This window comes from Nematolebias whitei, chromosome 15, assembly GCF_014905685.2.
Source record: "Nematolebias whitei isolate Nwh7 chromosome 15, NemWhi1, whole genome shotgun sequence".
Lineage (NCBI taxonomy): Eukaryota > Metazoa > Chordata > Actinopteri > Cyprinodontiformes > Rivulidae > Nematolebias > Nematolebias whitei.
Window position 1 is genome coordinate 27,151,341 of NC_056512.1, and position 23,188 is coordinate 27,174,528.

The 23,188-nt window shown below is 37.9% G+C and overlaps 4 protein-coding genes across 4 annotated transcripts in view; 2 read left to right on the forward strand and 2 right to left on the reverse strand.

Annotated features, from left to right (window-relative positions):
• Positions 1-2,356: 2,356 nt before the first annotated feature.
• On the reverse strand, positions 2,357-13,306 carry tufm (Tu translation elongation factor, mitochondrial). Its single transcript, XM_037689564.1, has 10 exons — positions 13,244-13,306; positions 10,833-10,879; positions 10,605-10,743; positions 9,977-10,143; positions 9,619-9,888; positions 9,312-9,444; positions 9,017-9,121; positions 4,741-4,892; positions 2,854-2,973; positions 2,357-2,734 (listed from the first exon to the last, which is right to left on the reverse strand). The coding sequence occupies exons 1-10, from the start codon at positions 13,278-13,280 to the stop codon at positions 2,567-2,569; spliced, it is 1,338 nt and encodes a 445-aa protein (XP_037545492.1). The 5' UTR covers positions 13,281-13,306; the 3' UTR covers positions 2,357-2,566.
• An 814-nt stretch (positions 13,307-14,120) lies between these two features.
• Positions 14,121-17,864, forward strand: hspbp1 (HSPA (heat shock 70kDa) binding protein, cytoplasmic cochaperone 1). Its single transcript, XM_037689565.1, has 8 exons — positions 14,121-14,277; positions 14,469-14,590; positions 14,798-15,014; positions 15,108-15,332; positions 15,476-15,631; positions 17,008-17,104; positions 17,326-17,437; positions 17,652-17,864. The coding sequence occupies exons 2-8, from the start codon at positions 14,471-14,473 to the stop codon at positions 17,730-17,732; spliced, it is 1,008 nt and encodes a 335-aa protein (XP_037545493.1). The 5' UTR covers positions 14,121-14,277; positions 14,469-14,470; the 3' UTR covers positions 17,733-17,864.
• Positions 17,865-18,403: 539 nt separating this feature from the next.
• tmem86b (transmembrane protein 86B) lies at positions 18,404-19,841 on the reverse strand. Its single transcript, XM_037689566.1, has 3 exons — positions 19,567-19,841; positions 19,183-19,426; positions 18,404-18,953 (listed from the first exon to the last, which is right to left on the reverse strand). The coding sequence occupies exons 1-3, from the start codon at positions 19,615-19,617 to the stop codon at positions 18,502-18,504; spliced, it is 747 nt and encodes a 248-aa protein (XP_037545494.1). The 5' UTR covers positions 19,618-19,841; the 3' UTR covers positions 18,404-18,501.
• A 1,345-nt stretch (positions 19,842-21,186) lies between these two features.
• The window catches only part of aspdh (aspartate dehydrogenase domain containing), a 5,550-nt gene continuing 3,548 nt past the window's right edge, over positions 21,187-23,188 (forward strand). Inside the window, exons 1-4 of the mRNA XM_037689567.1 lie at positions 21,187-21,226; positions 21,352-21,409; positions 21,505-21,649; positions 21,829-21,913. Of these exons, the coding sequence (XP_037545495.1) occupies positions 21,355-21,409; positions 21,505-21,649; positions 21,829-21,913 (285 nt within the window). The 5' untranslated portion in view covers positions 21,187-21,226; positions 21,352-21,354. The remainder of the gene's footprint in view (positions 21,227-21,351; positions 21,410-21,504; positions 21,650-21,828; positions 21,914-23,188) is intronic.

Consider the following 23,188-nt stretch of genomic DNA (forward strand, 5'->3'; position numbering starts at 1 on the left):
CGTGTTGGTGGAATATTTGGAACTTTTCTAGTTGCTCCACGTTGTTGCTTTGTTACAGATTGACCACTAGATGTTGCCAAATCTTCATTGAGCTGGTTCTTAACCCCAGAAAATGTACAATTGTTTTATATTATTCAGTTCCATTCAGTTTATTTATATAGCGCCAAGTCACAAGTCATCTCAGGGCACTGAACAGAAACACTGTCAGTGGTTCAAAAGTTTATTTTTTTCACACACTTCTTTTTTGCTCTCTCTTAAATCCCATATGCATCCTCACCCCACAATCATTTGGGGGTGGCACTTGGGGTGGGCAATCAGGTGCCAGATGGGTGGCACTTGCCACCCGTCTAGCTCCGCCCCTGCTTGTAGATGAGGCAGTCAAATTATAACTCTGAAAAAACTTTTAACTAAATCTTAAAACCAAACAATCAAAGCTATATTGCTTTAGGACCAGTCTTTTAGTAATTTTTACCACAGGAAATTATGTACCCAACATGTCCACACAGTGGCTTAGGCTAGCTGCTGACAAAAAATGAAATAATAATAATACATTTAATATCTTGTCTGAACATCGGTCTCTGGTCTCCTAGAAACAGGCCCCGTCCAGCTGAGCACATCACTCAGCGGTTCTTGCTGCTCGGCTGCTGCAGACATGCAGGATTTGATTACAGCAACAGGCTGATTGGATTACAGGAGAACTCAGACTCAAAATACCAACAGCAAACAGCAACTGAAGGACTTCCTGTGAGCAGAGGGAACACCAGCTACAGACCACCAACCAATAGAAGGAAATACAATTAAAAAACACTTTTAAAAAAGTTTAAAACTTGATTTATTCTCCACATGAAAGCCCCCATTTAGCAAATCCTAACTTTACTTGAACATTACCAGAATGCAACTTTAAGTCCGGTTTTAAACGGCGGCACTTCAGACGCAAACAGTTCCAAGGTCTGTATCAAATAAGTTTAAAAGAAAATTATAAATGTACATTAAAAACATGAGAAAACCAGATGCAGTTTTTGCATTAAATCCTATGAAGTAGCTCAAGAATAATTACAGGTACCATTTTTTTGTCAAACATTTTTGTGTATTAAAAAGTCTGAAGAATATTCATAACCTTTTATTATAAAGCATGATCAAAAACTTTTGAGGTATCTAAAACAAGTAAAAGTGGTTAAATGAGTCATTTTGGTCAATGTTTATGGTCACCTTATGAATATCTGAACTGATGTCTTAATCTTTTTTCTACAGTGGCCTTAAGGTGTAAATGAACAATTGAAAAATCAGAATTACATTTGAAAAAAACAACAAAAATAACAAAATCACAACATTAGGAAAAAAAAAACATAAAAAAACCCAGAATTACATTAGGAAAAAAAACTGAATTACATTAGAAAAAACAGAATTACATTTGAAAAACAGAATAACTTTTGAAAAAACAATGACATTTGAAAAAACAGAATTAAATTAAGCCAAATAGGAAGGTTTTTTTTTTTTTTTTTTTAACTTTATTAACAGCATAAAACCAAACAACAGAACAATATACAGTACATCCTGATGCATGTTCAATAATCCAGGTAGAAAAATCTACAAAAGTTAAATCAGGTCCTCTGGAGGCCTCCGTGTTCAACTCAGGCCCCTGTGAATAGCAAGCATCCATCAGGGTGCCAACGATCCATCGTTAGACTGATGGTCCTCCTTGATCATGTGAACAACTAGTTTTAAATGTCAAGAACAAACTGGTTGACCCACTATGAGGAGGGGTTATTTATAAGACTGAGCTGAATACAGCTCGTCAGACTGAAGAAGCTTTCGGATGAAAGATGAAACGTTTCTACGATTTTATTTATTTATTGTTGTTTTTTGAACATCCAGAGGACCTGACTTTTAAAAAATATACAGTACACACATATCGCTGATGTGTGTGTACTGTATATTGTTCTGTTGTTCAGTTTTATGCTGTTAATACAGTAAAAAAAAAAATCCGGTTTGGCTTAATGTAATTCTGTTTTTTCAAGTGTGATTCTGTTTTTTCAAATGTGATTCGGGCCACTTCCGCTTTGGCTTAATGTAATTCCGTTTTTTTCAAATGTAATTCTGTTTTTTCAAATGTCGCTATTTTTTTTCCTTCTAATAAACACTTTTAAAATCAGAAGCACAACAGGAGTCTTTCCGGGCATCTTTGCTGCCCTCCGGTGTTGCTCTGAACATTTTACACCAGCAGGACACGATATGTCCCGCTCCAAATTTATGCCTGAAGATTTAGAACAAACGCAATGTAGAAATACTTTATATTTTCTTTTTACATAATGTCTGTGTTTTTGTTAGTTTTTAAATAGCTGGGAAAACAAATGACCACAGAACAAAAAGGCACTTTTATTATTAAATACATTTTATTACATAAATGACATAATTGTTACCTGCACAAAGTCCGTACTGAACATCACAGGAATTCTGGTTGAGTAGAACTGAACAATGGACGCTTGCATGTCTTTTAGGTTTGTTTTGTATTTCTGTACGTGTTTTCTAACCAAACACTCCCCCTTCCCCAGTTCAAAGTTTCACTTCAGCCAAAGTTGATTTCAGCATCTGTAACGGTGAGGATGTCTGTAACCAGGCCGGTGCCTATGGTTTTACTCCCATCTCTCAGAGTGAACCTCTGGCCTTTCTCCAGAACCATCGGCTGGCGGAGCGTAAGCAGCAACGCCGTGTCCTCGCCCGGCATCACCATTTCCTTAAGATGACAAAAAAAACATCCACTTTAACTATTTCATCTAAACACCCAACTCCCTGATCCAAACCAGACCTAAAACTAAAAATGGACCTCAAAGCTACACAAAGAAGTACACACACCTTGCCCTCAGGTAGAGTGACCCTGCAGGCCATGTCCCAGGTGAGAGAATACATGACAGGCATGAAGTTGGTAACGAACGGTTTGTGTCGGCCTCCTTCATCCTTACTCAGAACGTAAACCTGCAAAACAAAGTTTCTGTTACATGGTGAGCTGTGTTCAAATAAACGGACCAAAACAAATACAGCATTTAATCAGGACAAATACCGTATTTTTCGGCCTAAAAGTCACGTTTTTTTTTTTTGCATAATTTGCATGCCCTGCGACTTATAGGCCCAAGCAACGTATTTATGTTTTTCTACCATATTTATAAACCAACTTTTGGCTGAGATATGACCTTTTTCATTCATTCTGAATGAAAAAATTGAACACTACCATTTTCAGCTGCTAGATGGCAGTCAAGTAGTAGTAACTGTATGGCATACCGTTGTCTCATATAATAGGTAAACATGGCTATAATGACTAATTCAAAAAAAGTTCAAGACAAAATCAACTGGACTTTATTTATAATACTTTACTTTATACTTTATTGTTTTTGACTTGAGCTTTTTTGAATTTACCATGTCCTGGATGACTGAGAATCTTCACCAGCTATTAATGACACAATGAGCTTGCCATATCCTTCTACCTTCGTTCTGCTTGGAGCAACCGTCAAATCAGCTTAATTTTGCTGCATCGCCCCAGCGAAATGCAGCTAATTTGACCATTTAAGTGCATTTATTAAGTAAAAGTTCAACTGAGACGCACCTTTGCTATAATTTCGCGCAAAACAAATAATTGTTTTAGGTGCTTTTCTTGTTAAATTTCAAAGAAACGCTCAGCGTTCCACCTTTTTTCCTCAGTCTGCACGCTCCTGGAGCACCGAGGCAGAGAATACTTTTGTCATACAGCTGATTTGACTGTTAAAGTGCATTTATTAAGCAAAAGTTGACTGAGACACAACTTTGCTACAATTTCCAGCAAACAAATAATTGTTTTTAAGTGCTAATCTTGTTAAATTCTTGTTAAAGTCCTTCCGTGCATGCTCTCGCAACCGCCATTTGGCAGCCAATCAATTTTTGGCACAACACCGGCACACATTTCTGGGTTGTCAGCGGTGACGCATAATAGATGCGACTTATACGGAGAAGCAACATATTTATGGATTTTTCCACTTTATTAGACAAATATGGACAGAAGTGACTTATAGGGTGGAGCGACGGGTATGGTGGAAAATACGGTAATAACCGGCCTACATAGTTCAGACGACATTTAAAAATAGCATTAATACATTTTACTTGAATGGTGAATTCCTTGTTAGGACAGTAACACCGTTGTTGATTATATTGCTTATATATTACGTCTATAAATAGTTAATTAATATGATTGTGTCACTGAGATTGTGATTGTAAGAAAGAGTCAAATCTGCTGAGATTTTACTAGAACACCCTGAAGAAAAATTTGGATCAAAAAACATGTCAGAATTAAAAACAACAGAAAACTAGTATGAAGAACAACAACTATCAGCTGATCAGTGAATGAAAACGCTGAGTAGCTACTTCACATGTAGTGATGATCCGTAAAGACGACGTTTGGGGAAAAGGTGGCAAAGAAATTGAAAGTATTGTAATACACGTCATGCTGTAAATATATATATATTTATATATATATATATACATAAAATTGAGTCATTTTAAATAAATAAAAAATTAAAAAATTCCAATATATCATAAAAAAATTACATAGTTTAAATGTTTTGAAATGTTTGGTTACATTATGTGGTAGTTGTACAAAAAAAAAAAAAGCTTCTAAATGAAATGTTTTTGTATTGTTGAACATTTAAAAATGACAAACGACTAAATAAACTGTGTATTTATTAAAGTGCACAGAGTAACTTCATGCTCTCAGACCTGAGCTTTGACTTTCTGGTGAGGCATGATGGATCCTGGCTTGCACATCACCAGCCCTCGCCTCAAGTCTTCCCTCTTTACGTTTCGGATCAGAGCGCCCAGGTTATCTCCTGCCTCTGCCTGCTCCAGAGACTTGTGGAACATCTCAATACCTGTACCCAAGACCAAATAAGAATAATAATCAACATCAAATTCTACTTGATGACTTGCACGTCTGCTTGGTTAACTTTGGAAATACGACACATTTGAGGTCGTATGTCCTCAAAAGGTGTCTTCAGAGCCTACAGTTTTAAGGACTGAGGGTTTTATCGTTTGTTGGTCCAACTAAAGATCAGTTTGAAGGATGGACGTGTTTGTTTTTACTTCACTTTGATTCTGGAAAACTCTGAAAGGTCAGAGTGGCCCTGTCATTGACCATCACCAACAACAATTTGCCCGTGTATCCTGGGTGTAATTTTTAAAAACAAAGTCTGATAGAGCGTTACAGGCATGCAGGAGTTGTTATAGGAGCAAAAACTCATTCAACAAATCAGCCTACTCTGTAGTGCACATTCATCAAAGAGCTCGTAGACAGCAGTGATACCGTTTATAGGGATGCACGATATTGGATTTTTGGCCAATATCCGATATGTTAAAACTTATTTGGCTGATAACTGATACCAATACTGATCATTTTTTTCATAGACCTACTTACGGAGACTACATAGTTTTCTGTGCTGTGGAATTAAAATACTACATTGTTCTGCCTGGTCTTTGTCAATTTGGACTGCTACCAAATGCAGATGCCAAAAAAGGGGCTGAAATGATCTAACACTTCAACTTGGATTATGTTTAATGCCAAATTTATTCATGACATTTACTCTCTTTAACACAGTGACAACACTTGAACAGTGTAAATTTGTAAATTTTCACAAATCTAAACTCAATGGCGTGTTTGAAATCATAACGTTGTGCGGTCGCTGTAGCATCCTTGTTACTGGGTTGTCATACAAAATTTAACACCTTATACATACATAAATACATTTACAGACCATTCCCAAAAAATTAGAAAATCATGGAAAAGTAGTTTAACTTCCATAATTCCATTCAAAACGTTACTCTTTAATAGATGATAGATTCAGGGCCTGCAATTTAAACGATTTCAAGTATTTGTTTATTTTTTAAATAATTTGGGCTTCCAGCTCATGAAACCCACGAAAACAGGAATTCAAAAAATTAGAATATTGTGAAGACATCAGCCCACACTTCTCAGTTTGTGCAGAAAAAAAAGAAAGAAATCAGGATCTCAACAAATCAAAATCAATCAAAATCTTTCAAAACAATATGTCAATCTTCAATACTTGGTTGTGAATCCCTTTGCCTTAATCACTGCCTCGATGTGACGTGGCATTGAGGCAGTCAGCCTGTGGCATTGACTGGGAGTTATGGAAGCCCAGATTTCCTTGATGTTTGCTGTCAGCTCTTCTTTGTTGTTGGGTCTGGTGCTCCTCATTTTCCTCTTGAGAATACTCCATAGATTCTCAATGGGGTTTAGGTCCGGCAAGTTGTCTGGCCAGTCCAGCACTGTGGCATGGGCATCAAACCAGGTTTTGGTGCTTCTGGCAGCATGGGCAGGGGCCAGGTCCTCTGGAAGATGAAATCTGCATCTCCATACACATCCTCAGCAGAAGGAATCATGAAGTCCTATAAAACATTCTGGTAGACTGTTGCGGTGACCTTGGATTTAAGAAAGCAGAGTTTACCAACACCTGCACCGGACATTGCACCCCAAATCATGACTGACTGTGGATATTTCACACTGGACCTCGAGCAGTAGGGGTTTTGTTCCTCTTCCTTCTTCCTCCAAACCCTTGGACCTTGATTTCTGAATGAAAGGCACACTTTACTTTCATCGGAAAAGAGGACCGAGGAACCCAACAGTTGTAGCCAGATGTGTCTGAATGTGGTGGTTTTTGAAGCTGTGACTCCCACCTCATTCCACTCTTTCTGGATCTCTGCCAGATTCTGGAATATTCTCTGTTTGATAATCAGCAGAAGCCCATTGTCATCTCTTTAGCTGGTGCATCTTCTCCTGCCACATTTTGCCCTTCCACTAGACTTTCCATTGATGTGCTTGGACACAGCACTCTGTGAACAGCCAGCCTCCTTAACTATGAACTTTTGTGGCTTACTCATCCTATGGAGGGTATCAATGATGGTCTTCTAGCCAGTTATGTCTGCAGTCGTCCCCATATTGAACCGAATTGAGACAACTGAACCAAACTGAAGCAATTTAATGACACCTGGGGAAACCTGTGCAGGTGCTTTGAGTTTAGTAGATGATTAGTGTCACACTCAGTTTAAAACATTCATGCCCTGCAACATTTGGGCTGATTTCTCCACAGTAATCTAATTTTTTGAATTCCTGTTTTTGTGGCTTTCATGAGCTGGAAGCTTCTACTTTATATCAGTGGGAATGCAAGCTTATCACTAAAATGGACCAATCACACCCCTTAAATATGTGAGAATCCCTACTGAGCCAAGACAACAGCTGTTCCGAAGACTGAGCTGAAAAGGACCTGAACAGTTATTATGACTGTGTCTTGCCGCAGATCCAGGAGTGTAAAAACAAACAAAAACAAAAGTAAATCATCTCAAATGGTGATAATGACTGAAATGGTTATAGTGAACCTGATCTGACCCTGATCTGACCCTGATGACCTCAAATCTATCAGATGGACAGAGACTGTTATTTTCATTGATCTGAATACAGTCTGAGCCATCTGGTGACTTTCTTTCTTGAATTAATCAAGCAGAAAAGACAATTCTCTATAATCATTACTGTATTACAAATGTTTGATAATCAAATGGTGTTAGTTCACTCAATGTTACAGGTTGAAAAGAACTACTCATTTTTATTTCACATAAACAGTAAGTAATGATTTTTATTCCTCATTCAAAGAAGAAATCAGGTTAATATGCATTTCTTGATTTTCTGTCTGAAATGAGCTAAGTTTTGTAAGTATGTGAAAGGTCGGTTTTCGGTCAACTAAAATGTTTACCGAGAAAGATGTCATGTTTAAACTTTTTCAGAAGATTACCAAGAGTTGACTCCACGAAGTCTGCTTTTCTGCAATAATCTCTCTGTCAGTTGTTGAACAATCTCATTCTCTGACCTTGGCTTAGATAACATCTTACGTCACAAAAACACACCTCTTTCTGGTACATCCACGAATCAGAAAGCTCTAAATTGAACCGGAAGTCGACCCATTTAAAATGTGGCAACTTCCCAGTTCATGTGAGAATGAAAAAGAATTCGGGAGATGAAGAACTAGAGAGTTGCTGGAGTTGAAAGATTCTGTTAGAGTCTGAGAAGTTCTGAAGAATGAAAGGAGTTCAGAGTTCTTGGGTGCAAACGCATTCAAGATGATCCAGAGACGTTTTGGGATTATAATTTCTGTTTGAAAACCACGTACGACTCTCTGAGGGTTTGGTAGTCCTCACGGAGACGCTGAAAAGAGTCAGAAAGGAACCTACGCCGACGCTGAGTTCATCATCAAGGTAGATGGTTCTATTTTCGACCAAGTGTACCGTGGGCAAGCTGATATCTGATGGAGCGTGCAATTTCTGGTCAAACAGATTAATTCCCTCACATATTTCTCTGTAAGATAAATCTCCATTTCATCTTAAAACTCTCCTCTTTCTCATAAAATCAGTACAGATATTTTAGAAATATCTGAAGCAAAGTCCTCGTTCACCGCCGAGTGATCGATGTCCCTTTTTGTGAAACTTGTCTGTTATTAATTTCATATTTTGCCAAATTAATGTAAATGTTTGATGTTAAACTTTGATTCTGAAAATAAATGACCGCATTGATTGGATGGGTCAAAGATAATAACGTCTCTCGTTACATTTCTGTTAAATTCAATGCACGACATTACACAGCCAGAAAGATGAGGAACTCGTGAATATTGTATGCATATATATCTCATATATTGTCATACTACAACTAGTGGCACGTACCTACGTGACTACTACATGGTCCTGTTGTCCAAAAGCTCTGCATCTTTATGCACATCCCATCATGTTTCAACACATCAGATAATCATGATCATATCTGGACCCATGTTTGTTTTACTTAGAATAATCCAACAGCTGTTCAAGTCTAACTAAGGCCCTGAACAGAAGCATCTTCATCTTTTAAACTTCTCTTGTTCACACGTTTTAGTGTATCATCTACACAAAACATAAGATGTCTTTTTCATCTGAGGTCATCTTGTTTTTTCCTTTCACTCACCTGTAACTACAGACTTGAAATTGCGGTTGTGACCCACAAACTCACACTCGTCTCCTTTCCTTATGACGCCTCTCTCCAGGGTGCCCGTCGCCACTGTACCTCTGCCTGAAATAATAATAGAAAAGATCTGGAGTCATGATTCCTGTTTGTTTTTTCCACTACATGACATCTTTGGATATGAAATTTTCATATGTTGCCACTATAAAACTTGTGTATCACACTGCACACAAGAATTACAGGGAGCACTAATAATTCTGAATTACATTTGATGAGACAGATTAAGCCCTTCTCCTACCTGGGATTGAATGAACCCCTTCAACGGGCAGAAGGAAAGGTTTTTCCAGCTCTCTTTTGGGCAGAGGAACATAGGAATCTAAAATATCCAGAAGTTTCATCACTGAATTCACACCCAGTTCAGGATTTTTGTTCTGAGATGGAGCACAGACATCAATGGACAAAATTACTTAACGAGTTCAATTTGACACTAAAAACATTGTTTACTGCTGTTAAACACAAACTAAAATAAAACACTGAGTAGTACTTTTGACAAATAAACTTTACTGATAACACACCACAAGCTGCAGTCTCAAGACTTCCCCTACCTCCAAGGCGCAGAGGGCGGAGCCTATCACAACAGGTGTGTTCTCGCCATCATAACCAAACTCTGTGAGAAGCTCACGAATCTCGAGCTCCACCAGGTCAAGCATCTCCTTATCATCCACGGCGTCTGCCTTGTTAATGTACACCACGATGTGCTCAACGCCGATCTGCTTGGCCAGCACGAGGTGCTCTCGTGTTTGAGGCATCTGGCCGTCGGTGCCCGCCACCACCAGGATGCAGCCATCCATCTGAGATGTGCCCGTGATCATGTTCTGGAAAAGAACAAACAAGTGTCATAATTCAAGCAACAGCCAGGCTGTTCTATATGAGTTGCATGCATCTAGAAGAAAAGCAAGTTGCCTTGATGTAGTCGGCATGGCCGGGACAGTCTGTGTGGGCGTAATGTCTGTTGGGCGTTGTGTATTCTACGTGAGAGGCGTTGATGGTAATTCCCCTGGCCTTTTCCTCAGGTGCATTGTCTATTTCCTCATATTTTTTGTAGTTAGCACCACCAGCCTCAGCAAGCACTGAAACAGGAGATAAAGATAAACAATATTTAGATATTCTTAGGGTATATAAAAGTATTTCACTGTCTGAGCTTTATGAAAACACTGCCTGTTCAATCTGGTCCTCTCTGGACATTCAAAAAAAACAAAAAGCAAAACAACGCAAAAAAATGTAGAAACGTTTCGTCTTTCATCCGAGAGACTTCTTCAGTCTGAGGTGCTGTTTTCAGCTCAGTCTCTTAAATAGCACCTTCTCAGAGTGGATCAACCAGTTTGCTGCTGACAACCAAAACCAGCTGCTCACATGATCAAGAAGAAACCTATCTACATTTTTTTGCTTTGTTTTTTTGAATGTCCAGAGGACCAGAATGAACTTTTTTGGATTTTTCTACCTGGATTATTGAGCAAGCATCAGGATATTGCCTGTTTAAATTTATCCTGCTTGATGCCTAAACACGAGTTTAAACGTTAAGCGGCCCTACCTTTTGTAATGGCTGCAGTCAAGGTGGTCTTGCCATGATCGACGTGGCCAATCGTTCCGACATTCACGTGAGGTTTGTCTCTGCTGTACGTCTTCTTAGCCTCAGCAGCAAAGGTGCGCCGACTCAAGGGCACAGCACTCTTCACACCAGAAAAAAAAAAAAAAAAACCTGAGCTCACACAAGTCCAAGCTGAACTGTCTGAAAACAGCCGTTTGTCTGCAGACGTACCAGTTTGAATGAGCTGTGCAGAAGTCCTGGTGGGGAAAGCTTGAGAGCTGAAAACAATCAATAATAATTAAAATATTCAGCTTTTAATGTGCAAACAGTATAACGTTCAACACACAGTAAGTCCTTATCAGTCAGTGTCAACTTGTGGACTTTCTCAAATTTTAAAAGTATAAAGGATTATTGTTTTTTTTTTGTTTTTATATTTTAACCAAGCTTGTACAAATGCTGTCAATTAATCTGTAAAGTTTTCAGATAAAAAAAAGAATAACTGCTGGAAAAGCTACATATAGTACTTCAATCACATTTTTTAGAGAAAATGGTGCATTTTTCTGTACTTAAAAACATATATTTGAGTCAAAAATCCTGGAACATTGTATTACAACAGTACTACTTTGCGGTTCGTTTATCACGGACTCGCTCTATCGCAGCTTTTCAAAATAAGATTGGACATGACACACAATTTGACTGATGGATGAGCCACACGATTGGCATGGAATTTTTATTTAAAATAAATTATTTTAAATTACTTAGCACCTGCTGCACCATTGTGTAGCCCATACTACAGGATAAACTTCCTGCTGCAGCTGATCAGCTGTTCATGGTGCAGAGCAGAGAAGTGGGCGTGGCCAAGAGCACTTGCAGGTGGCAAAGAGCAGAGGAGGCAGGGAGCTGACATCATGACATTCTGTGCTCTTTTAGAGCTTAGAAACATTGTTTAGAATATTGCAAGAGTGTGGGAAGGGTTTCAAACGCCTTAATATATGTATTTATATAAATACTAAAATAAACTACTACTTACTACTTGTACTACTATTCCTACTTGGCAGTTTTTCACTTATCACGGGGCTTCAGGGTACGGCTCCCCCGCAATAAACGAGGGACTACTGTATTGCGTTTTGAATCTCCCAGATTTGCAGGGAGAAGTATTTTATTTGTCTCCGGTTTGGCGTAAAGAAATACAGCCTCATATCTTGCCCCAGCTTCAAAACATGCTGCATTCTGCAACTGAAAATTGGAAAATCAAAACTCACTTTTGTTTTACCATCAAAAGCAAAGACTCTGAAAATTAAGTATTTCAATCAAGTTCAGAAATAAATTATCTATGGATGCTCCACCAAAACTTTGTCTCATCTCATAACCAACTTAATATTGCTATTCCTATTTTTCAATATTTTCCCATTGTTTTAGAAATTGTAATTCCACTTGACCATTTTTCATTAATGCCTCATTAACACGTAAATAAAAACTCACCATAAAAAATAGCAGTTCTCAAATTTCACACTTTAAAAGTCTAAACAAAGAATGAAGCAACAGTAAAGGCTGTGGTCTACAGAGCTCAAATGCTCATCTGATGGTCTTATGTCTGGCTGGCCGTGCTCCTTCTACCTGATGTTACAGTCACTTGGGATGGACACATCTGTCACCACTGGCTTCTTCTCTTGCTTGTCAATCACCACAATGTCTGATTGGTTAGCCATCACCTGTTTGTCAAGTCTGGAAGTCCCACAATGTCTTAGTCCTTCCATTCTCCAGGACCTTTGGTGGAGTTTCCCCACTTTGACTGAGGGACCTCCAGTTATACATTTATACTCTATGGACAATTCATAATTAGTTATTTATTTTTGTCACATTTTTCAAATTAATAAGCAATACCAGCTCTTTTAGGTCCACGCTGTCTTTGTTTGTTACCAGTACTGTATACTTCTACAACAGTGGTGAGAATATTAAAAGCTAATAAATCCCCATTCGGTTTTTTTATTTCATTCATTTACAGTTTAAAATAAATATGTCACATGTTGACAAACAAAAGTTCTGAATGAAAAGGAGTAGTTTGAAGAAAAAACATCTTAGTATACCCCTTTCTTTGGTTTATAGATTAAAACACTGCATTTAGATAAACCAGACACTAAAATCTATTATCCTTCCAATTTACATTTTTTTTACAGATTTGTAGCCTTCATGCCTGCTTCTATTATTGAAATAAGCAAATGCTGCTTTTTATCAATTATATAATCTATTTTATCAAGCTCTTCTTAGTAAATTTGTACTTCCGACAGATTTCTGCACCAAATTACAATGAAACCGTCAGCTTCAGCTCTGCAGCAGCTAATGTCAACAAACTATCTGAACCAAGCTGTTGGTCTTCCAACAGTAACCAAAGCGAATTATTTTAGGTTAAATACGAACATTAATCTTTAGGCTACAGCCGCATTAGCGTTTAGCTAACCCTCATTGTAACGTGACCTTGCTCTGCTATCGGAAGAGGCCGATATCCTTTGTTCATTAGATATATTTCTGCTAATTAAGCTAAGTAGTGCACTATTTAAAATTAATATAATGTTGCATATATCTCGATAGGCTTTCTCAAAGACATAACGAGTCATACAGTGCGAAGGAAATAACAATTTTACCAGAGAAACAAGCACGCATTCTCACAAGCGCCGCCATCTTGGATGGTTAGACAAACCGAAGACGATGACCGTTACCAAGAGAATGCTCTTTCAAAGCCCTCGCTTTCGCTATACCGTACATAAACCTAAACCCGCTAACAGCGTGGATAAGATTAAGCTCGTTGACTTAATTTTTGTATTAAAAATATATGTTATTTTTTCCAAATCTGTTTACATCCATACATTTTATGAGAAGACTGATATAGAGCTTTTCTTTTCTTTTTACTTTTCTTTTTTTAGCCATCCTATTTGTTAAAAAAAAAAAAATTGTATGACTTTTTATAACTGTATATTGTTGTCGCTGTTATCCATTGTTGTCATCATTCTTTGTTGAAATCAGGTCTCTCTTGTAAATGAGTCCTCGAGGCTCAATGGGATTTGCCTGTCTAAATAAAGGTTGAATGAATGAATATATTGAATAAAATTTGAGTTTTCTTGTTTAGGTACTACGAATATATAGCTAATAAAACAAAAGAAACGGAACCATTTTCTATTATCATCGTCATTTTTATATAAACGGACTGTAAATATAACAATTTATCACATTTAAATACTAAAGATAACGATCCTCTCATCCCCATTCAGTAAAGTAAAGGATTCCTCTTGAAACATCCTACTCTTTGTCACGTTTGACGGACTAACCTTAACTATTGTAATACAATAAAGTTTACGAACACGAATTTTATTTATTTGTGTTGTGTTGCTTGTTTTGATGTGTACATTAAAAAAAATCCGAGCTCAGGTAGAACATATAAATATTTAAATGATTTTAAAAGGAGGACGCTGAAAGGTGAATGAAAAACACAACGGACAGATTTTTGCTTGCGCGTTCAGTTAACGCTTTACGGTAAATAATGGCGGTCGCCCCAGACTCCTCGTGAGCTCATCTAGCTAGAACGTTCTAGCTCTTTCAACCGTTTGTGTTCATAAGTGGAGAAAACTGGCTGTTGGCTCAAAGAGCAACACTTACACGGTTTAGTTTGGACCCATCACAGGTAAGAGACATTATGTTCCTAAGATTTTTCACTCGAGGCTCTGACGCGAGATAATTTGTGTTTACAGCTACATGGATACAGCTAGTCCTCAGAGATGAACATAGAATAGTTAGACAACATGTTTAAAACTTTACTGGATTATACTTCGCCATTGTTATTGTATAAGTGTCTTGTTTCTTTCCCTTGCTAAGTCATGTCAGGAAACGAGCAGAACAGGAGATACCCCCAGAACCTTCAGGGGGTCCTGCAGCTGGCAGTGGATGCTGGATCTGCAGCAGAAGGTCCAGCTCCTGTAGAGGCCATGTCAGAGGAGGTAAGTTCTTCCACACCGCCTTAGAAGATACGTTAAGAAAAGGAGCTGTACAGTTCATTTTAATTATTTAAACACATTTTTATTCACCATATCTTGCTCATTGTAGCTCTGACATGAACCACCAGCCTAAACAAGTTCAGATTATTGAACAAAATAACAGTCATCGGTGAATTTTATCTCTTGTCTAACACTTTTTGTCTGCTCCAGAGGAAAACGTGGCTGAGGGAAGCTCTTTCAGACATGTGTAAAGGCCAGATGGATGAAGTGGAGCATATGAAGCAGTGCCTGGCTGTCCTACACAGAGATGAAACGAGTGAAAAGGAAGAAGCTGATGATGATGACGATGCTGATGAAGAGGAGGATGAACGGGAATCAGTTTTTGAGATGTTGTCTGAATTGTGTGAGAACTTGGACAACGCTAGAGGTGTGACCTTAGAATCGCTCTTCCTGAAGAGATCATCTACGAACTAGATTATGGATAAAACTAATGGACTTAATACATTTCTGAATTTGACAGATTTTATGATTCTTGGAGGGCTGGAGTTGTGCGTCTCCAGGTATCTGAGTCATATCCAGAGTGGGCTGAGGTGGCGGGCTGCCCAGCTCATTGCCTCATGTGCTCAGAACATGCCACAGGTGCAGGACCACTTGCTGCAGATCGAAGTGCTGCCGAAGTTGCTGCAGCTGACAGATTCAGACCCAAATCCCACTGTCAGAGTAAAAGCTCTTTATGCTGTTTCATGTAAGTTCATCATCACCAAAGATGCAGAATCAGAGCGTTCATGAGGCTCCTTAAATTTCAGATTCTTTAAAGTGTTGTAGCATATTCGGGTTCCTGTGTGTACTGTAATGCAGAGACTAAACATTTTTGATGTTGTGCCGCAGGTCTGGTCCGGGAGCAGGAGGCAGGGCTCTTGGCGTTCGTGGCTCATGATGGCTTCTCGGTCCTGATGAGAGGGATGCAGTCAGAAAATGAGAAGCTCAGGACCAAGTCTGCTTTCCTTCTGCTCAATCTGCTGACCTCACACCCCGAACACAAAGGTACGAAGGAAAAATCCTGTTAAATAGGACGGCTATGACATTTTCTTCATTTATTCATTCAGTTTTTATGGGTAAAAATTACCCACTTTGTGACATAAAAAGTCTCTCAGCTCATTAGTTACAACCATTTTTGTTTTCATGGCTAAATCTTAATTTCCTAGTCCACTGTTTTGTTTATAATGCAATAATCTTAATCTTTGTTTTATACTCTTGCTTGGTTTATTTTGGGTACTGTGTAAGATAAAATAATTTTCATGGCAATGTAAAATGTTTTCTTTTCATCATTTTCAGTTGTGTTGTGATCGCTCTCAACCAGGACAATTAAGAAAAAGAAAACGCTTAAACTAAGGTTTATAAATAAATAAAGGTCACGCCAGTAATGTATTAAACCAGTCAGTAGAGCCACAAGGGGGCCAAAATTAAAATCTCTTTCAAACTAAGGGCCACTTTCAAAATCTACATTAACTCAAGTCATATACCCAACATCTTTTCTTAGTTGCAGGTTCCTCAAAAATAGATTGATTGGTGTCATTTGATGTTTTCTGTAGCACTTTTGACATCATAAAGATGTTATGTGTTATAGTGGATGTTCTATTCTCATCCCAGATGTGTCCTTTGTGTACACTAGAGGCTGACAATTTTTTGGGAATCCCACGAATCACGTTATTCCCGCTGGATGGGAGTCAAATATTACTCACGTGATTGGGACGGTACGGGATTAAAAAGTTGATGGGAGTGGACGTGAGCTGGAAACCAATCAATAGGACAAAAAACATAAAACGAAAGCAAATACTGAACTTCATGAGAGTTGAGTGTGATGGTTTTGTTTTAGTTTTTTTAGCCATTTAAAACACAAGTCACAATTTAAAGGAAACAATTGCTCAATAAATTAGTAAAATGCAACTTTTTATGTTGTGTTTGGGTTCATTCAACTAAGGTAGACATTTTGTGAACCATGTGCTAGAAACCAGGACTTAGCAGCTTATCTTACATAGAAAAACTATAGGGACCTCAGCCCATGTATTATTTATGTTTTGTGCCCTTTAGTGATGTGTTTTTGTTTGGATTAAATGCCTGTTTTACCACGGATGAACTGTTCCAGTTCTCACATCTTTTTAAATAAAACTGCAGAACACAAAGTAATATACTAAGGAATGGGTAGAAGATAAAATCAAATTCAAATGTAAAAAATCCTATGGGAGCGGGAGTCATTTATACCGGGAGTGGGATGGGCCAAGAATTTTTTTTTTTTTTTTTTTTTGTGGGAGTGGTAGGGGGCAGGAATGAAAATCCACTCCCGTGTCACCCTCTAGTGTACACTTTTGTACATTACATGGGATATTTTGAATCATGTTCCTACTTTTGTCTTCTAACAGAAACGGTTGTCTCTATGGGGATGGTGCAGCAGCTCGTCGCAATTCTCCGCATGCCACATTCACCTTTCCATGAACACGTGCTCGGTGCTCTGTGCTGGTGAGAAACATCTGCCTGCTGTTTTGACTCTTGGATGGTTTTGTTTTTCGACAACAGGAAACTCTTAAAGTCTTTAGTAAAACATCTTCTGCCTCATTGATGTTTGAGTTTGTATGAATAAATAGATAAATTGGGACAAAAAAAGAAAAACGTTTTAAGTACCTCAACATTGGAAAAGCTTAAAGAACCTAAGTTTAACAGTGCCGTTGTTCTGTTTCTAGTTTGGTAGAAGATTTTCCACAAGGACTGAGGGACTGCAGGAACCCTGCGTTGGATCTGGAGGAATTCCTCAAACAGCGAGCCAAAGACCTCCAAGGAAAAGATGAAAGTCGGGTAGGTAAAATCTTTTAATCTGTATTGAAGCTGTTGAATGCTGTGATCATTGAAATGTGGGGTTTTGTCATTTTGTATTTTTATATCTCAAATGAGATTGTGCTTTAATGCTTAAAAGTGAATATGAAACATCTTTCAAATAACATTTACTGACTAAAAATGAACATCTGATTAAAAATATTGCTCTCTAAAGTCACATTTTTGTTGTCAACAGGAAGAATTTGACTTCTGCGAACGTCTGAGAGTTCTGTGTTTCAGTGGGCAACAATCGGATGACGTTGGAATGGATCGCTAAAGCACATGCTTGTTTGTTTTTATTTATTGTTTGGTATCGGTACAAAAAGATGTACCCAAATGTTCATGAGTTAACTCATGAATGCAGTGACATTTATGTCCATTTATGGCAGTTGCTGTTCATATTTTCATGTAATCCAGGAGCTGGATTTGACTGTAAATAACTGTATAAAGTTATTTTTCAAATCAGTTGTTATTTCTCTCTTTTTAATATCTTTAGCGGTATAATATCTCCATAACCAGCTATGTTTTTTATGAATACTGTATATAAATATTCAAATGTCAGTTTAGATGGGTCTAAACCTGAAATCTAATAGTTGTGAAGTAAAAATTTGTCATAAATATTTCAATGCAATTAGATGACCCTTCAAAAAAGATTAGACACCAGATTTATTTACTGTAAACAAAACAAGCTTTTAATGGCCTGTTCAAAGAATGCCATCACTTGTACCAGTTACACATTACCAAGAAAGTTTATAAAAACATGTCTAACAGTAAATAACAAAATAGAAGTGTTACAAACGGATACCTACAGAGTGGTTTGTTTTTGTGTCATGTCTGTAAAGATACATAGTATTTTAAACATGTTTATCAGATCGATTAATAAAATGGCATGAAAAGCATCTTGACATTTTGTTTTTTACATCTGTAAAGCGCTAAACTTGGCCAAGATTAGATGAATAAGTTCTCCACTTTTGTTTTGATAAAATGCAATTCAGGAAAACAATGTGAAGATTCTGTTGAAGTTTGGAATGCCTCAGGGATCCTGATTAGGACCGCTTCCATTTCGAAAATTCATCTTTGTTCTCTACTGCTTTTACGTCACCCACAGCAATCAGTAGCTGTGCCAAATAATAGGTCACCATGACAACAAGCTGACCATGCTGCATTGGTGGCAAAACCTTGAAGACTTGCAAAGCGAGTGACACATCAGACACAATGAAAGTCAAACTTCCCAGCAGTGTTGTCACATGGCGGGTTCTGATTGCTAATACACCCATGACAGTAATTAGGATGACGTAGATCCCCACGCCAGGAGTCAGCAAATCAGAGTCTGGAGCCTTCCGCAGGAATGGAAATAGGTAAAAGTAGAAAGCTCCTCCCACCAGTACCAGGGGCAGGTACAGAATACTGGTCCAGGAGGAAGAGGAATATGTTGCATAACGACTGGATAGGAAGGAGAGCGAGTAGAGCAGATGAGCCACAGCAAATGCTCCCATTCCTGAGCAAAAAATTAAATTAAATCAACAGTATGTTATGCACAGACTAGAAGTTTTGACTTCGATATTTTGAAACTTTTTCCATCAGTGATGCTTTGGAAACCAGTAGATGTGGGCTTAATGTAAGAAATGTGTCGCAATTTTCTATTTATAAGGTAAAAATTAACCTACTTCTCTTTGTGGCAGTTTAATTTGTATCCACTGGTAGCTTATGCAAAACGGAGCTCTTACCATGTATAAACAGCTCAGGCCAGACCAAGCAGCAGTCCCCAACAGCAGAAAAGAGAAGTCCTCCTGCCACACCTAAGACACTCTGACCTCTGTTCCAGCTCAGCACCACTGCAGCCAGCAGGAGAGTCGGAGCACATTTGACACCTGCAGACATGACTGATGGGGCCGAATCAGGAGTCAAAAGGTAGAAATATAAAGCAGAGGACAAAAAGAAAGGCATGAGAGAGAAAAGAAGAGCACAGGACTGATGGAAAGAGACAAAGAAATGTAAAAAGAGGTGAATTATTCCAATTGTCATGTAATAGTTGGCTGAAATGTTCATTTTGGACAATCCCACTCTTAATGTGCACAAAACAAATTTACAAATAAATGAGTAAACTGTACCACATTTCTCCTCTGCTGCCTGTCATAGGCATGTGTCTCAAGAATATCCATCTCTGCACGCGTCTTTCTTGGATGGGACCGTCCTGTTTTCAGTTTTTCTCTGTTCTTCTGCCTTCACCGTCTTCTGATGACGTGGTCCTCAGACGTTCTCCCGTTCCTCTAGTCTCAAACCTCCACTGTGCCTTTTACTTAGATTTCCACGACGGTGAACTTCAGACTAAACCCTGCTGTCTGCAATGTGCTCTGATAATCAATGTCCTCCCGGATGCATGTTCTCATGGACAAACAGCTGACCTTTGACCTCTCCACCAGTAATATTCTGATGACAACAGCTCATAAGAGGGCAAAGTCAAATGTGTGTGTAATAACTGAGAACTTAAATATGACACTAATTGTTTTTGACTCGAACTTATGTGAGTTCATGTTTTGTGTTGTAACATTCATGCTTAGATTTTTAGATGAAATCAAACTGACAGTATTTATTGTCTGTAGCCAAAAGGCAGAGGTGGGTGGTGGTAATTTTGTCCATGTCTGTGTTTATGTGTCCGTTACCTAAATATCTCATAAACCCATAGACAAATTTGAATTCTATTGATTTTAATCTCTGGTTGTATCTTAAAATGACAACAACAACAAAAACTTTTGGAGTCTTCTATTTAAGATGGCCACTCAGTTTCTCATCACTAGCAAACACAAAATGGTTATAACTCAATTGCATTTACAGATGTTGAGCTAAACTTTGATGCGGTAGTAGCTGAGAGTCAGTCACAACACATGCGCTGAGTGTGACATCAAATCCTGCATGATGTTATTTTCAAGATTTGACCAAAATGGTTACAACGCCGTCATTTTAACATCATCTGATCAAAGTTTAAAACTCAGGTGATAAAGTTGTTGGGTGATTTAAATTCCTTCAAGAAGCCTTTATTTTATGTAAAATTTTTTTGGTTTTTGCTTTAAATTATAAAAACAGTTGTTTTAACGGATAAACAGCATGCAGAGACATATTTTGGGGGCACAGTATCTCCAAAAAACAAATTTTAAAATCTACTTATAAAATAAATTGAACTCTGCAATATCAACCACATAGGCACAGGTGTTAAACTCTGGCCAGGGCACATTACCATACCATTTCATTTATAGAGCACTTAAAACAGCTACAAGGCCAACCAAAGTGCTGTACAGACAGAACAATAGACAACACACGAAGCAAAATACAAAATGAAGTAAATCAAAAATATGGACATGAAAACGATGCAGAGAGTAAATATGACGACAAACCAGTGTGGAGCGTACAGGTTCAAAAAACAGATCCTTTGGTGTTGAAAGCTACTGAATAGTAGTGAGTTTTTAAACGGGACTTGAAAATCACTAGGACAAATAAAATAAAAGGTTGATAAATGTTCAGTGTTTATAATTTTTTTAATCTATTCCTCTTATCTGCTGTTTATAATTACATTGTTGTAGCCTTTGTTGCTGATCTGGAACTGAAATTTAAGTGCATTAGGAGGTCCGTCTAATAGTTTCAAAAACAAGTAATGATTTACTAAGGCCTCCCAGAATCAAACTTTGTACTCGGCTTTCCCATAATTCCTAGTGTTGTGGCTGGTTTTTGCTCTTCACAGTGGGAAACAGACCTGCGGGTGTGCACAACTATCAGGTGAGCAGAGCAATAAATACAGATTGTTGCTCCGGTGAAGAGGCAGTTTAGAGATATCAGCCGGAGTTTGTGCATGTGTTTGAACTTATGTGTTAAATACACATTTTTCTCTTACCTGTACACAGAATATGGAAACCAGTTCTCCCATCCTGAGAGTTGGAGTTGTAGGATATGGACATCTAGGTCTGAACTCCTCCATCAAACCTCACATACACTGTATACATCATTATATTGATTGCTAATAACATGTGGGTGGGGGGGGGGGATGTGTGATTTAGGGAAGTACCTGGTCGACAGGCTCCTCAAAGATGGACCTGGTCTCGGTCTGACTCTGGGTTTTGTCTGGAACAGGAATTCTGACAAGCTCAAGGGTTTAGTTCCTGCTGAAGCGATACTGGAAGACCTGTCATTTTTTGCAAACAGGTTATGTCACATAAATTTACACAGAAGTATTAGAATCATGAATTATCTAATGATCATCTCAGACAAGCTTTCAGTGGTTCTCGAGTCCTTTGGAGTTTGTCTCTACCAGCTGAAGATTTTAATGGTTTCCAACATATTTATATAAAAACTATGTTTAAAAAAATCATTGTGTTTTACAGGCGGTGCAATGTGATTGTAGAAGTTTGCCATCCACAGATCGTAAGAGAATTTGGAGTTCATTTTCTGTCCCAGAGTCACTTTATGGTGAGACTGTCTTCTGGTCTTATGTGGATTTTGGTGGTTGAGTAAAATACCAACTAACATTTTTTACATTAAAAAAAAAAATCTATTTTTTAAATTTGATTTCACAAGTTATGTATATAAACATGAATATTAAGTACTGGTAAGTTTCTTGAAAGATAAAGAAAAAAGAAAATGTGCGTGATTGGGCACCACTCCAACACAAACTCTGTACTTTAGGATCAGTCCAAGAGACAACTGGGGTCCTGAAATACGACCTGATGATTTTCCCTTCAAATCCTCGCCACGCATTTCAATTTGTAGCCCGCTACACTGTGTGTGTCCACACCCCATCCCACATTTGGTCAGAAATAATGATTAAATAGACAGATATGCAGCTCTGCTATACTTTTTGCATTCCAAATGATGGACTGAACAGATCTCTGTGAGGTTTGGATAGTTTTATATCTCAGCCCTGCTTTAAACATCTCAAATGTATCCCTGACTTGTCGGATGTGTGCCTTGGTCTTCATGATGCTGTTTAATCCCTAATAGTTTGTACCAAACCTCCGAGATGTTCACAGAACAGCTGTATTTTAAACGTATGTAAAATGTAAATGATGTAAAATCTCAATAAAACACTTCAAAGTCTGAGGCTGTATCCTGATAAAATGTGAAGTTCCAGCTTGTTTACTGCAACTTAAACTTTAACATGTTAAGAATGAGTACAGAGACTATGTATTGTTTTAAAATGTATTACAAGAATGTGATATACTGGTGGACAGCCAGGTTTATCAACGTCATAGCAGATTAAATTTTAAGACATAAATAAAGAAAATAGTTATTAAACTTCTAAAATGTTAGAGCTTTGCAGAGTTGGACAGACGGGTCACGACAGAAAATGGTTGGTAAAAATGTTTTGACAGCAGGCGAGGAAAATGAAACTTTACTGAGTAATAACAAAAAAAGTCTGCTGTTTACTGAGTAATGTTTGGACTGAAGAGCACAATTTTTAATAGGTTTTCAGCATCTACTCTGAAAGTATGTAAAATGTTAATATTTTGGATTTCACGTCTGCAGAAACATTTACAAACCGGATTCCAAAAAAGTTGGGACACTGAACAAATTGTGAATAATAACTGAATGCAATGATGTGGAGGTGCCAACATCTAATATTTTATTCAGAATAGAACACAAATCACAGATCAAAAGTTTAAACTGACAGATCTAAAGTTTAAACTGAGAGAATGTGTCATTTTAAGGGAAAAATCTGTTGTTTCCAAATTTCATGGCGTCAAC